The sequence below is a fragment of the Battus philenor genome, unplaced genomic scaffold (assembly GCF_028537555.1).
Source record: "Battus philenor isolate CCGP_79_NKW_IND1 unplaced genomic scaffold, ilBatPhil1.0.hap1 SCAF_4, whole genome shotgun sequence".
Taxonomy (NCBI): Eukaryota; Metazoa; Arthropoda; class Insecta; order Lepidoptera; family Papilionidae; genus Battus; species Battus philenor.
The window spans coordinates 11,250,112-11,265,571 of NW_027181704.1; the positions used below are offsets into that span (position 1 = coordinate 11,250,112).

Sequence of the window (15,460 nt, forward strand, 5' to 3'; positions counted from 1 at the left end):
GTCTATCCGATATTTTTGCTCTGTTATGTGTTGCTTTAGGCAACAAAATTGGTTTGTACGTTAGAGTCTTCCTTTTTGTGGTTTGACTGTTGATGTTCTTTTTTGTTAAAATAAAACGGATGAAATATAGACGAGGAAACTGATTCAAAATCCATAATATGAGGGATTTTATGTTATAAAAGTTAAAAATTGATTGGTGCCGATTTTAGATATATTTTATAATTTCTGATTGAGGTATTAAAAACCAGACGGTATGCAAAATTTTACTCTTATGATATTAATGGTTAAATAATACTATAATATAAATAAATATAAAATTTGTACTGTACAAATTTTATATTTAGTTTATACATTATTTACGCAACATATAAGTTAACTTATATAATGTTAATTTGCATTACAATGACGGATATAAACATCATCATTCTCTGCACAATATTTTTTCTTGCTATTCTGGTCACTTCACTTATCATTCATTAGCATTTAACGACTGCCTGAATCTTGTCTCGCTATTTATTCGCCTTTATGTCCTAGCTCAAAATTTATGTTAAAGTATATACACTATTTGTCACTGCTACTTTTCATACATTCATTTTTATTTGCGTTGTAAATATTCAATTCTGATGTTTATCCATAGGTATCACTTAACATAAGCTTTATGCACTTAGCTTGCGCATTGGCACATAGCTATTTGTACAATTACGAAAAGGTCTAACAGCATATGAGAGATGTTTCCTACTTTGTCATACGTGCTCGGCGTCAAGGAGTACCCGCAATTTAGGTTTTCTTTGAAGTGTTATGTTTAAGGATGGCGCTATTTACCATTAATATTTTATAGAAATTAATTAAAAAAGCAGCAAGAAATTGTATAATTTTCGTCAAAGAAGTTTTGGCTTGCATATACAGGTAAATTCCTTGAGTAAGGTAAAGGTTAATCGTAATTTTCCTTAGAAATTTCAAGAATTTCTGTCATACACACCAGAGATTTAAAGCTGCTGTAGTATATCCATAAATAAACTCATGTTTATTTCTTAAATGGATGTGCCACGGATTGAACAACGCAGTTTGGTTTAGACTTGGCAGGCAAACAATAGCCACCCAAGGCAATTTTGGGATGTTCCCATGATGAAACACGTATTAGCAGCATTGAATTGAATCGTCGCTGTTCTGTTTAATGCCCTGTGGCTAGCAGATTGGTATTATTTATGAGGTCACGATGAAGGCTTAGCTTCCCAAAACTACAACATCTCTTCTTACGACGCGCAAATGCACACGCCCAAAACGTAGGTAGGAGCCTTTTTCGTCAATGTGGACTTTTAAAGGCTTGATAGTGCAATGTAGTCCTTTTAGCCAGCTAGATAGAGGTACAAGTTTTACTCGCTAGCCTTTCTATAATTCTTCTTTCTAGGAGGGGGTCAGAGTTTAGTAATACTCTTAAATTTATTTTTTAGACCCTTAGGGTTTAAGTCTTTAATCTCGCTCTAAGAGGAGAAAATCTGATGAGAAGATTTGTCTTTAAATGTATCCGCTGCACAACCATTAATTAAGAAAAAAAGAATCTTAGTATTTTAGAATTAGAGAACCTTAGCAGCAGAAGAGTTTTACTGTCCTAATAAAAATGAAAGATTGTTACTTGAAGTAAACAGCATGTAGCTATGCCATATGGAATGTTTTTACGCAGTGATTGAACTGACAAATTTACATAGCTATTTATAAATCTTCGGTAACAATATTACGAAGGGTTCCCACAGTCGTGCAGAGTATGAATGGTTTGCAGAAGCGATGTTTCTCTACCAGTGTGTTTCACTTTAAGCGTTGCTTGAAGTCCGTCGAATGTCGTTTAGGAACGAGACTATTATTGTCTCTTTGCTTGAAATGTATCATCGGTCAAGATTCGCGAGTTACAATTTGGTGATAACATATCTAGGTTCAAGTGTTACAGTTACAGTATTTTTCTGAGCAAAGTTTCTGCCCGGTTGGGCCGTAGACAACTCGGGGTCTGGTGACAATCTGGGACTCTGTGCAGGACCTCCGTTATTGGACATAGGCTACTTCCAAAAATTTACACAAGGTTCGATCGGAAGTGGCCTTCATCCAGCGTCTTCCGACTAACTTAACATGGTCATCAATCCACCTTGTGTGATGTCCTATAAGATATTACAGCTTATTGTGCACGGTAGTAATTTTGGACATTTCTTACAACATCATCCCCATATTAGCCAATGTCTTGACATACGCCTCCTCCAAACTTCACCACGATAACACTCTATACCACGCTGCACGTTTCCGACTTCCCGCGGCATTGGCTGTCATCTAACTAGTGAGGGAACTACTCACTCCATGTCAAGCAACCGAAATAACCTAACCTAATAAAATAATTGCTAAAATGAAAAAAATTCAGTAAATAGAGTAACCGAAGTTTAGTTACGATCAATAAGTTAAGTTTTTCGCTTTTTTGGCAAACGGAAGAGCACTTAATTTTTAACACGAAATTTATTTTAGACACAAATGCCATCACACGAGGCGCCATGCTTGGAACTTGGTTCTGCGCCACGGACACCGAGTGTTGTCGCGTCTCCTTCTCCTTCAGAGATATCCAGTGCGAGTTCTCCTGAACCACCAAATGTTCGTGCGACGCCGTTATTTAGGTAAAAGTGTATTAGGTAAAAGCGATGTCGAATTGATCTCAAAATATGCGCGTGAATTAAACCGGCGAAGTGTATGTTTTTTGACACGACAATAAGTTTTAACAGTTACTGTAATTTTAAATAATTAAAATTAAAAGTGTGAAAAAGATTATGTATTCGTTTATCTATATAATTGTACGTTTACTGGAATCGACCAGTTATAGATACAGGTTTATTGGTTATAGATTTATTTAACTTTTAAACTGAAACAGATTTTTATCGAGACGATATTATTGGAGTCCAGTGAAAAAATACAAAATGTTTATATACCCACTCAGTTATTCTTGTAGAAATATTTTTGTAAACGTTAACATCTGCTATATATTATTTGTAAAATGCGTATTTATTCATACTTATGAATTGATCAGGGCTTTGGCGATGCCACCACCAGAACCGGAACAACCCCCCGGCCAAGATGAATTAGAACGTCGTCTACCTGGATATAGACGTATTGTTATCCCAAGAGAATTAACTTTAATTGAACTTTTGGTAAGTAACTATTTTACTAAATTAAATTCAAATTAACAACAGACAGTTACAATTCCATCCGAGTTAACAAATCTTTAATAGGTCTAAGCGTACGCATAATAAAATATCTTAGACCACAAGATATCGTAGACCTTCCTTTTTTAGTTTCAAAAGGTTTTAGTTGATCAAATTGTATGTGTAACATGTTTATTGACTCATTACATCGTTAATATTACAATGTGTACATCAAGCATTGTTAAATTTAATATAAAAATAGCGACTGTTGATAGTTGCTGGCCGGCTCTCTGCATTCCGAGACGGTGATAGCTTACTACTTAAAATGTGAAAATAGACGACGATTTAAAACTGCGTGTAAATATCTGCTCAAATAAAGAAATTTTGAGTTCGAATTTGAGAATTAAGTTTCTAAATAGTTAAACTTCTCGATAATAGCCACCGATTAAGCCATGGTTCGGACCTATAGGCCATTCGGTACCTCGAATCCGAATGCTGATCATGATGCATGGAGTGTCAGCCCTAGCTGAAGTTCCTTTTGAAAGACCTTGCGTCGAGTCTTCAAAGACCATCATCTCATTTACCTAACCGTAAGAACTTGTAGGCTTCCCAATAATAAAAAAGTGAAATCATCATCTCTCAGGCGAGGATGCCTTGTTGGCTCCCGTGAGTTAAACCCGTTTAAGTTGCAAATACAACAAATGCAAAAAATGTGAAGAGCGTTAATACGTGAACACCTAAAAATATGCTTATGATATATTGTACTTAACTTAGAAACATTGTTCATGCTTTCGGGAACGATTTCTAGAGCGATAAAACCAGTGGCGTACCTAGAACTTTTACCGCCCGGGGCGATCTCCAGTTTGCCGCCCTTTCTATTATATGTCAATCAAATAGTGATTTTTGATTTAAAAAAATATTGATATATCACTTCAAAGTAATCATACAAACTTTTCAAAAGAAATGACATTTATAAACTGACATCAAAAATTTTTAGTTAGGAAAAATTGCCGAACAAAGTCGTAAAGATCCTTTTACGATTTCAACGAATTTTAATGAATATAATAAAATAAAATTATTATCTTGTTCTTGAACTAGAATCCAAAATTTACACTAAAATGCATTTATATACACCGAGGAATAATATTCGAAATCAGAAAGTTAATCATAATTTATATAAATCAAATATTAAACTTATAATAATTATTTATTATTCAAGAAAGAAAATAAATTTGAAATGAAAAAGTTGCCTTTTACAACTACTATAAGTAAATATAAAAAATGCCGCCCCAAGGTAAGTGCCGCCCGGTGCGGACCGCACCCACTGCCCCCCCCTAGGTACGCCACTGGATAAAACTATGTAATGACTAATTGGACAATAAATAAATACAGAGACCACAAAGTAATAAACTCTAATATTAAATCTTTATAATCAGTACATATAGATATATATTTTTCTCGTGGTAATTAGGAAATGACTAAACCGATCTAATTCATCTTTTTCTTACTTTCCATATATACATTACACAAGGTTTTTATTGAAAATAATAAAATTATGCAGAAAAAAACAAAAATATATATGACTATTGAAATATCGCGTGTTTGGCAGTTCATTTTGAACTTCACTCACGCGTCAAATTCCCAACTGCAAAAACAGTTCTCGTTTAACTGCTGTGTCGGCATTTATCGATGATTGAATTAATGTATTTCACAATTACTAAATATATAAAATGGTGGCTATTAAATATGGTATTTTTTTTCTAATGCAATGCGACAGGCCAATGACTTATGGCACTACAAAGTCTGTTGGAACTGCCAGTTATCAATAAAAATGTTGATAAATGTACATTCTTTATAGATAGTTGTATTATTTAACAAAAATTGTATCTGTTTTAGAAAGAATGTAGTGGGGTGACTTCAGATGAAGAAGTTCTGAGAATTCAGGAAGCGAAGTTACGTGTAGTTGCGGAACGTGTTGGATTAAGGAGGTTGCATGTACTTGTGCCTCGTCTCCGTTCTTTGACTTTGGACGGAAGCGCATTACTAACGCTGCGAGAACTTGGAATTGGTTTAGTACATTTAAAGGCATGATATATTGCTTTAAAAATATTTAAAAGTTTTCTTTCTTCAGAAACTATTTTACGTTAACTGTACGGTATTACAATATACTCCCGAACAATGTCTCTGAATTACTAAGTAATAAAATTAAAACGTTTGTTCAACGAAACTTATGTTCAAGTTTAAGGTTTTTTAAAGTAAAGATATTAGATTAGATCGCTGACACCAATCGCTTGAGGGCTGTCGGTTTCAGCAGAAACAGAAATGTATAATAATTTACGTGTGTTATACAGTTTAATAAACGTTTTGTATTGTAAGCGTTCACAAAAAAAAAACTAATTTCCGAGTCCGACGTGTCTTCGTTATTGTGGGCTCTTCCGATCAAATAGGTCTTTCTGTCATTCTCCTCATGACGTACATAATAGAATGTTACACGATCATAAGTGGGAGATAACATCGTAATAGCATGAATAAAAGAGTAAATGATTAGAATTTAAAATAATTTGATTTGCTGTATAATCCACGTAATATTTGAGTTTAATAAGATATATTAATTTTACAGATGCTTAGTGTTAACCGTTGTGGCTTAACGTCTTTGGACGGCGTATGGGGTGTAGGACCTTTAAGGGAACTACACGCTGCAGGCAATCGTATTCAAGATCTCCACCCATTGGCCGTCTTACAGAAACTAAATATACTCAATTTGTCTAAGTATAATGTTTTACCATAAAACTAATTTAAATTAGGTTTAGTATTACTAACAGATTTAATATTGCGCTTTTTCAACCGTACTTCAAACGAGTGAAGGGATGTTCAATAATTTTATAGAAATAAAAATGCTTAATACACATGGCAACTTTTTATAAGAGTACAAAAAAGTAAATGTAAAAAAAATCTGTACTGATAATCGCTTTCTTACATTCATCACCATCTTCATTATCATCATGGCAGTATATAGACGCCCACTGTAAGCCATAGGCCTCTCCCAAAAATCGGCAGGATGACCAGTCTTGCGTTGCCCGTATCCACAGCAATTTCTCGCGATCTTTCTTACATTATCTACATATCTTACATTAATAATAACTTTTAAAAATATCAGTATTAAATATTGGATACAACTTTTTACGATTACTACAACGGGTTTGTTACAATTTTGGGACTGACCTTATGCCACTAATGTGAATGCATCTTTATATCAATATAAAGATAGTTGTACATTTTCTATTATTTTCTTTATCCGTTCAAATACAGTATAATAGTCACTGCACGTAGAAAGTGCAGTGAGTCTTTATTGTATTTAATGTAAATGTTAAATGATAATTTAATATTAACATTTATTATATAATTCAATAGAATATTTATTACTTAACACGTTCACTGCGGCTTGAGGTCGATTCAGCCTCATGGTAGACTTTGCACTGGTGCGGAGCGTAAAACTCGTGTTTTCTCTCTAGTGCGGCGGCTGTTTACACTCAACCGTATGAAGTATGACAAAGACAAATATAGCTTTCTTTATGTCTGCGAAGCATTGACTCAATATTGTAAAAAAAATGATTGAAACATGAGGCAGAAAAGGCCTCAACCGCACTACTAGGAAGTTCAGCTTGAGGCTGATTCGACCTCAGCCGCACCAGCTGAAAGTTCTTCAAAATTGGGCCCGCAGTGAACGTGTTAAATTATGTGATGAGATGTGTAAATATTATATATAATCAATATTTTTTTTATTTCAGTAACCCAATATCTGAATCAAGTCGGATTTGGACACTGGGCGTGTGCAGTTCATTGCGGCGCCTATTTTTAAATGGGACTCCATTTTCGGAAACGCAGGCATATCGATCTACAATTGCATCGACTTTGCCTATGCTGACCGCTTTAGATGATCTGCCTTTGCATAGAGACGATACTAGTAAGCATAAAAACATGTTACCCGTTGTTATCTCTTAAGAATCTTTGTTTCACTTTTTGCTGGCGTACGTGTCGGTGCCAATGAAAGTTTTTAGCAATGGTTTGTTGAAAAATAATAAAAATAATAATTTGTAGTTCGAAAATTATAATTTTCAATTGAGCTGCTTTATTTTCACAAGTCTGTGGCAATTTAAAAATTATTTTTTAGAGATATTTTGCAAGTTCCATGCAGCGGATTCCGCTTTCTACAGTCAAACGAACATATATCGTCATAGTCTATTTTCTTGCTGAGTCATCCTCCTTATAGTCCCGACCTTGAATCAAGCGGATTTAATTTATTCCAAAAAAAACCGTTCCGTTACTGCTGGCCATTGTGAGTCGTGGCATTCCTATATATTTCATGCAAAAATTATGAATTATATTGGATCATATTTCGGAATCGAACCCGTGAGAAAATCTCAGTCCTTATCGCTGGGCTACCACATTACGACCATTAATGATAATAAAATTTTGATTTTTATAGAAGGTAAATGTAGAAATTTAACTAACAATCTTAATAGATGATGATTACCTGGAAGAGTCATATAACACTTCTGATTCTGAAAATGAAAGCAATCAAGATGGTGCTGGTGATGAAAAACGTACAAGTGAACCCATAACTACAGAGGCTGTAGTTGCTGGGCCATCGTCACAAACATATCAGGTACATGAGTATAATATTAAAAAGATCAGTTTTTTATTTGTACACATATTGAATCTATACAAATAAATAAAATTGGAGTGTCTGTTTGTAATATTAAAATAATCGCTTTTTACTATATGTATATTAATATATATGCGATACACATACCAAACTCATGTTTCTTTTAAATTTTTATCTCTGTTCTCAATAATCTCTGAAATAGCTAGAGCAAATAATTAAAATGAAAAGCAGAAAGAAAACTAAATAAACAATTTTTTTTAAAATTCCACGCGGACAAATTAGTGGGCACAGCTCGTTTAATAATAAAACAATGACTTTTTTATTGAACCATTTTATTGAACAGTGTTTCGTATGTATACATATATATATATATATATATACACGGTAAATATTAGTTAAATTTCATTTAATAGAGCAAAGGTTGAGATTTTTGCCGGCTCTGTTCGCAGATCAGCAATCAGAGCTTGTAGTAGTTTAGTCACTGACTGATCTTTTTATAATGTTAGACGTTTAAACCATTCGAAAGTGCGTGTAAATGCCTACTCGAATAAAGATATCTTGAATTTGAATTTAAACGGAGATATGTTAAGGTGGAGATGAACTTTCATTTTAACTTTAAATAAACTTTTCAAGGAAATGTCAGTTTTATCTAAATGTAGATTATTAAATTAGTATAAATAACTATTTTTGGTGAAAAAGTTCATCTCTTGGCTATTTGCTATCTTATATATTTCATCCGACAACCTTAACAAGGTCGTCTGTCCACTTTGTACGTGAATCTGTTCTTTTCACTAAGTATCTTGCCCGCTGCTATTTCAACTTGCCAATCCGCGGGGTTATGTCAGTCAAATTTTCATTTATCAATCAATATAAATTTATTCACCCGTCACTTTGTTACTAAGCTTCACAGATAAATCACAGCAATATATACAAACGCGGAGCATGATAAATTCAATATCTTTGATAATAGTAGAAAATGAATCGTGTTTCTAAAATGTTTACAGGTTTTTTAATTTTTTAATTTTTTATTTTTTATTTCTGAAATTGGCGAAGAAAATAAAAAATTGAGAAAATTGACGTATACGAAAAATATTATTGATTTCATAATAATTTATCATTTTAACTTTTATATATATTCTGTTATGTTCGATACGGTGAACCTTTACAGTTTCGTAGATTTCAATACCTCGATAAGTATTGTACAAAGAGTTGTTTGTTCTCGTTAATTTATTTATGTCACCAGGTTCCTCAGGAGGAGGCTATTGAGGAAGCGATAATAGCTAAGCATCCGCCAGTGAACCGAAGAAGACCTGCAACCACAGAGAACGCTGGTTTAAGACCACAAAAACCTACGCTGCCTCAAAGACCACGGACTGCAACTCAGCGTCCTTCTATCGATGCACCAACGAGATTACAAATAATGAATACCCTTATGGGTGAGTTTGCAAAGAAACCCTTATGAATTTAGTAACTGTTTCGAGAGGAACTAAGAACGGTATTACAATACACTTGCGAATAATGTCTCCAAATTATCTCATAATGTATTTAAAAAGCTCTTTACATAAAAACTTGTAAATATCATATCATAGGGGTTGGATTTTCAAAGGATAATAAAGCGTAGGAATGAAATATTTTACTATAGTATCTTCAATATTACAAAAATGACCTGGGAAAAATCGCCTCTGTTGGTTGTGGGATTTTCAGCCCGTTACAGTCAAATGGTCACGGTAGAATTTCCCATACAGATAAAAAAATGAATAGACAAATGCCTACTTGACTTTTAGAAAATGAATGTACATCTAGAAATTAAAATATATGTGTAGATATATGATTAAAGATATAATATATGATTAAAGAAAATGCTACCCCTGTATAAACCGTGTTCTTATGTTAGATGCTGAATGGCGGAGTAGTGGTAGTAAATTAACTTCAAAAGGCGCGGTATGTGGAAATTTGGCGAGAGCTTTGCGACGGTCTGTCCCTGATGTTGAACATGCAGGTTAGTTTTTTTGTATTTCTTTTTCCTTACAGATATATCTTTGTTCATTCTCCTTTTCCTATGTAAACCGTTCTACTTTGGAATAATCGTGGCCTCGGAATCAGAGAGTCAGCAAACCGTTACATGTCTAAAAAGAAAGTTTGAGACATAATAGCGAAAGAATCGTCGTATCTTCTCTCTAATTGCCAATGTATAGCATATGTACATATGTATGAGTAATTTATGTATATATTATATTCCATTTAAGTACGTGCTTATTAGTAATTAGATAAAAAGTAGTATTTATCATGTTTATATAACATACAGTATTGTAAAATTAAACATTTTTCTAAAATATTTATATCTATATATCTTCCTCCTAGTTATTTTTGTACCACATTGAGTCCGCAATTACATAAGTTGTAAACAAAGTTAGTTAATACTTTTTTATTTATCTCGACGTTGAAACTTCTCGTTTAACTTCTTAAATAACTTTCGAAAGGTAATTAGAAAAAATCTGTATTCGACGCATGTTAAAATAATACCTGATCGTATTGGGCGTCAGTAAGTGCAAAAAATGTAAAGATGCTTTTACATAAGTCCATATTTTTTAAACGACTCACGCAACAAAGTTTAAAAATGATCTAAAAATTCGACATTATCAGATCCTCTATGAGTTTATGGATGTAAATTATTTTACTTATAAAGAGATTTCCACTTTTCACGTTATCTCTAGAACCAAGTTTAATCTTTACAGCCATTAGACTTCTACTGCTAGAAATCTATCTTTCTATTCCTAAGTCTATTTCCAGTAAGACCAAATGTAATAAAAAAAACTAAATCATTGGGCCTTTACTTGAAACATGGTAGAAATATTTTTTGCGTAATTCCACCAGAAAGACGAGTAGAGGAATCGCTTATTAAAAACTGCATATTTTTAAACTATGGCTCTGATACGTATAAAACTTGGCAGGGATATTTTTTTGGGATGTTTTGTTGAAATTTAGCAAGAATGCATTTTTTATGATATTACAATACCGAAGTCGGTGCAGGTCACACGAAGCGGGCGGGGTACAATTAGTCTTACAAATAATTTTTGGTCATTAAGACCGGATTTGTCTGGTGTAGTGTTTTTTTATTAAGTAGTGGGTTTTCACGACATTGGTAGAAATTATAATTGTTATTATTACGTAAGCGCATGTTTCATAACTACCGTATATATATATACATAACTACTGGGCTCTATACCTATATATACGAGTACATCATTTTCCATAAATCTTTCCATTTCTGTCAATTTATAGTACAGGTTACATTGAAGCTGTAAACGTCGGGTGTTGCAAAATTTCTAGCATTCGTTTTCGCATGACTACGTACTTTATTTACATGGTTTATGATGAATAAACTACTATCATCATCGTTATGTGAGCCAATAAATGCCGATTGCAAGATATAAGCCTCCACCAAAAGCCACGTTAACCGGTCTTGCGCTGCCTGTATTCAACGACTTCTCACTGCCTTAACCATATCATTCATTAGTTGACCTAGTGGCGGCACAACTCATTCCATGTCGATAGACGATCGACAGACAAGTACAAATCAATAATAGCTTAATTTATATTTGAGAAGCTACTTTACAATAAGATATTTAACAGCTAAAGGTCGTTTAATTTCAATTGTACGATCGTTATAAACGTTTCGTGGTTTAAATATCACTATGAGTGTCGCAAGAGATGTACAGATTTTTAAATATATACTCACATTGTACTTAGCTCTGGAAATGCCACTTTACTTTATAAACTACATTCTTATATTTATTTACATATTTACATGCAGTTGCATATTAGGTAGTAGTGTATAGTTGCATATTAGGTAAGTATAGTTGCCTATTAGGTATACATAGTAAGTATTTTGTGAACGTCATCAACATATTTACACTCGCTTCATGTTCACTCTTTCAACACATATCGTTATGGCGGACTTATGCCGTGTTCTATATCTGTTAATCCAAGTATAAATGAAGGTCAGCTAAGATTTACGGCAGTTTTACTTCTATTATATATTATATCTTTTAAAATATATTCACATTCACAAGTCATTGAACTAGAAAATAAAATATCCTCTAATTTTTATATTCTTTTAAAGTTACGTAATAAATTAGTGCAAAAATATTTAAACATGGCTATGATATTACACAGACATTCAGCAGGAAGTCATCGGGCGTGCAATGGAAGATGCGTGTCGTACCCTTGCTGAAGAAATACCCCGGGCGCCCAACCAAGAGGCATGGATCAAGTTTCGAGAAGACACCGGGTACGAGTAACTATTGATAGCTAGAAAGAAGTTTCCACATTACCTCATAATGTTTACGAATTATAAATAGAGCTAACGGTGTGGAATATTAAAGTACATTTCCATTATGTGCTGTCATAGCTTGTTATTATGTTTAGTAACATCTTAGTAATTAATTTAGTACTTAGTTTCAAATACATTTATTGTCATAAAAACTATGCGTTCTATTATACTGTAGTAACTATACAGATGATTAAAAATATGTGTAAAAGCTTTAAAGGGTGCGAATGTATTTTAATTTGCTGTTAATAAATATATTGTAGACCGTTTATTCAACTATGTCGTCGGTCCATCTAGTGGGGCCCTACCCACATCTACTAGCATGTCGCCATCAGAGAACCTTTTGGGCTCCAACGGCCATCGGTTGCACGAAGGATGTGCCACGTCAACTCTCACTCCAAATGAGCAATTCTTCGAGCTATGTGGGTTACCTTGTTTCTTAGATAGGTTAGATCATGGTTTTCCAAATTTCTCTCTAGGAAGTCGTTGGTTGTAGGCAGCAGGCATAGCGATGTCAACCTTTCCAAACATCAATGATTTCAGAAATAATAAATAACATAATGATAATAAAGTAAGAAGTGTTGCATAGATCACTTTCAAAATTAGGACTACTACATATCAAATTTAATTATTGTTTACTATCTGCCTCAGTGTATTTTGTACTATTAGAGTGGTCACTTTGTATGATTAAAAGGACGTGACGCACTTATTTTAAGCTTTTACACAGATTTTCAAACAAGATGTATAAATAAAATTTTAACAATGTTATTTAAATTTATAAAAATCTTGATTTTTGCAACTGCTCTCTATTAATTTATTGGTGTTTTTACATTGAAGAGGTGATTTTAATTAGTCCTTTTCTAATCCTTCCTTGAGATCGTAGGATTCAATGTACTCGAGCTCAATAATTTGTGTAATAAATTAATCTTATCTTCTTCTTTATCTTGTGACATACAACAAACAATGAATTGCGCAACTATTTATGAAACGTTGCATTAATTGATGAACATTTTTCAATTGACATGATAAAGTTTTATCTATGTAACTGCAAGTTATTTTTGTAATTTTTAAATTGTATGTCTTCCGTGGTTTTTGTTTCTATTCAATATACAAATATTTAGTTACACAGATTATTAAATTTATCGTATTTATTTCTGTTTTTGTACTATAATGTATAAAACAAATCGTAGATAATTGTACATAAAATTACACGTAGTATTTGTACACGTTGAAAGAAGCATAGACAATTGTAATTTTATTTTTTTATAATAATAGTAATAAATTATTTCAATGTTGAATTATAACTGATGTAAAATTTATTATTGTAATGTTGACTTTTGAATTTCATTATGTCCTCGTATCAATATAACAATAATTTCACAGAATTGAGATCGACATTGATTTTAATGAACGAATCCAAAATACGGACGCTTCGAAAGCTTTAGATCGTTTAGAACGAATCGAGAGAGAGACTTCTGAACGATTGAAGAGAGCAAAAGAATCTGGCGAAGGGAATTTTTGGATATCAGAATCTTATCAAGTGTTATCACTCAGTGATAAACATTTATGGAGGGAAAAAGAACATATAGTGACTTATACCCATAGTGACATGGATTCCGTGTGTAGCGACCACGGATGTAATTTTAATGACGATTAACTTAGACTCTTTCAATTTTATTATACATATGTAGCTATAAACAATCTTGTTTCAAACAAAATATTTTAAATATTCAGTAAAAAAACAAATTTAACATTGCAGCGAAAATAATAAAAAATTATATTAAATAAGGCGAAATTGTTTTCGTTGCATAAGCAATGGTTGAATAAATTTAGATTTGGGTAAATCGCTGCTCACACCAAATAAAATGACAATCGCCGTTATCATTCTGTCGGGTTTTTAAATCTTTTCAATCTACAAATTCTATAATAGCGGAGATAGGAAATATAATTAAATGACAAGAATCTTTAAAAAAAAACCTTTGCATATTTATTTTCACTAATATAGAAAACTTGAGTCATATGCTGCAAGCAAAGCGTTGTTTCAAATATAAATAATCAAAAATTGTTAGCGATCGTTAGTTTTCAAAATATAAAAAGCATATGATTTTAAGTTCATCAATTTTTGGGATATAACCAGTATTTAGTTTTTCGTCTCTTCTTAAAAGTTACATTTTTGGACTTATCATTTTATTCGGTGGGGGCGCGAAATACATTAATAACAAAATAATAAACCATTGCCAACTTAAACTATACTTCTTTTGTGAATGTAAAATTTTGTTTCAAAATGTAAAATTTATTAATATTAGATTCATGTTTTTTGAAGAATTTACGTGTTGTTTTAAAATTGTAAAATAAATTTTGAGTTAACCTCTAAAAGTCAAAATTTAGAGCGGTAAATATGTATATTTTATTGGATTTAATAAATAAATTGTTATAGTTTTTATTTTATTTATTTCGATTTGATTTATATATCCTTTTATGATATGTAGGTATAAATCAAGGGGATTTAAAAACTTATGTCTAAAGTTTCATTATATATAAGTATAATTTTTACAAACGTCATAAGTGTCGAATATCTAGTAATACTGTTGACTGCGGATTGTAGAATGCACCAATATCATTCCATCTATACAAACAATAATACAAATTTCTTAACATTAAAAGTTTAGAAATAGAAAGTTGCGTTCAAAAATCATCTGTGTTTAAACTGGGTATGGTTAATTTTTAATACAACAATAACTAAGTGTTAAAAGTGCTATAAATTCATTAGCAACTATAAAAAGTTATTGAATAAAAACGGTATTTTAAAAATAGTATTTTCGAATGGTTTCTTTTTAGTTTTTATTTTCCGTTTTGTGAAAACATTCTTGTTTTATCTAGTCTCTCTTTTGTGTCATAGACCTGACATTTAATTGTTCTGTGTATGAATAGAAGTTCCGTACTATTTTTGTGATCATTGGCTTTGTGATAATTATCTTTGGTTTATTTCATTTTTATTACACTTGATTTGATTGTGTGATTCAAATAATTTTTAAAAATATTTCTTTCTTAAACTATTTCGGCAATATACTTTAACTTATTGTGTCATTTTAAGTACTGAAGTTTAAGAAGATAGGTATGCAACAAAGTATCAAATTAGCGATATAATAAATATGTTCGGTAGTTATAAAATAAAATAATGATGAGTTGTTAAAAAGATAGCGAAATTAAAATATTTACTTAATTACACTATAATTAAAAAATTTGGAGAGCTTTACTGGTAATTATCTGTTTGAGATGTCAAACCATTACCTC

General features: G+C 32.2%; 1 protein-coding gene across 1 annotated transcript; it reads left to right on the forward strand.

Moving 5' to 3' along the window:
- Window positions 1-198: 198 nt before the first annotated feature.
- On the forward strand, window positions 199-13,823 carry LOC137928989 (uncharacterized). Its single transcript, XM_068771998.1, has 11 exons — window positions 199-251; window positions 2,503-2,648; window positions 3,056-3,176; window positions 5,067-5,255; window positions 5,791-5,939; window positions 6,959-7,134; window positions 7,694-7,836; window positions 9,080-9,272; window positions 9,731-9,835; window positions 12,013-12,127; window positions 13,550-13,823. The coding sequence occupies exons 2-11, from the start codon at window positions 2,509-2,511 to the stop codon at window positions 13,821-13,823; spliced, it is 1,605 nt and encodes a 534-aa protein (XP_068628099.1). The 5' UTR covers window positions 199-251; window positions 2,503-2,508.
- Window positions 13,824-15,460: the final 1,637 nt, after the last annotated feature.

Excerpts from the sequence above, each read along its gene's own strand:
- LOC137928989 (XM_068771998.1), top strand. The coding sequence starts at position 2,509 with ATGCCATCACACGAGGCGCCATGCTTGGAACTTGGTTCTGCGCCACGG. Across the intron at positions 5,256-5,790 it reads TTGGTTTAGTACATTTAAAG|ATGCTTAGTGTTAACCGTTG; the intron begins GCATGATATATT and ends TTAATTTTACAG. Across the intron at positions 7,135-7,693 it reads TTTGCATAGAGACGATACTA|ATGATGATTACCTGGAAGAG; the intron begins GTAAGCATAAAA and ends CAATCTTAATAG.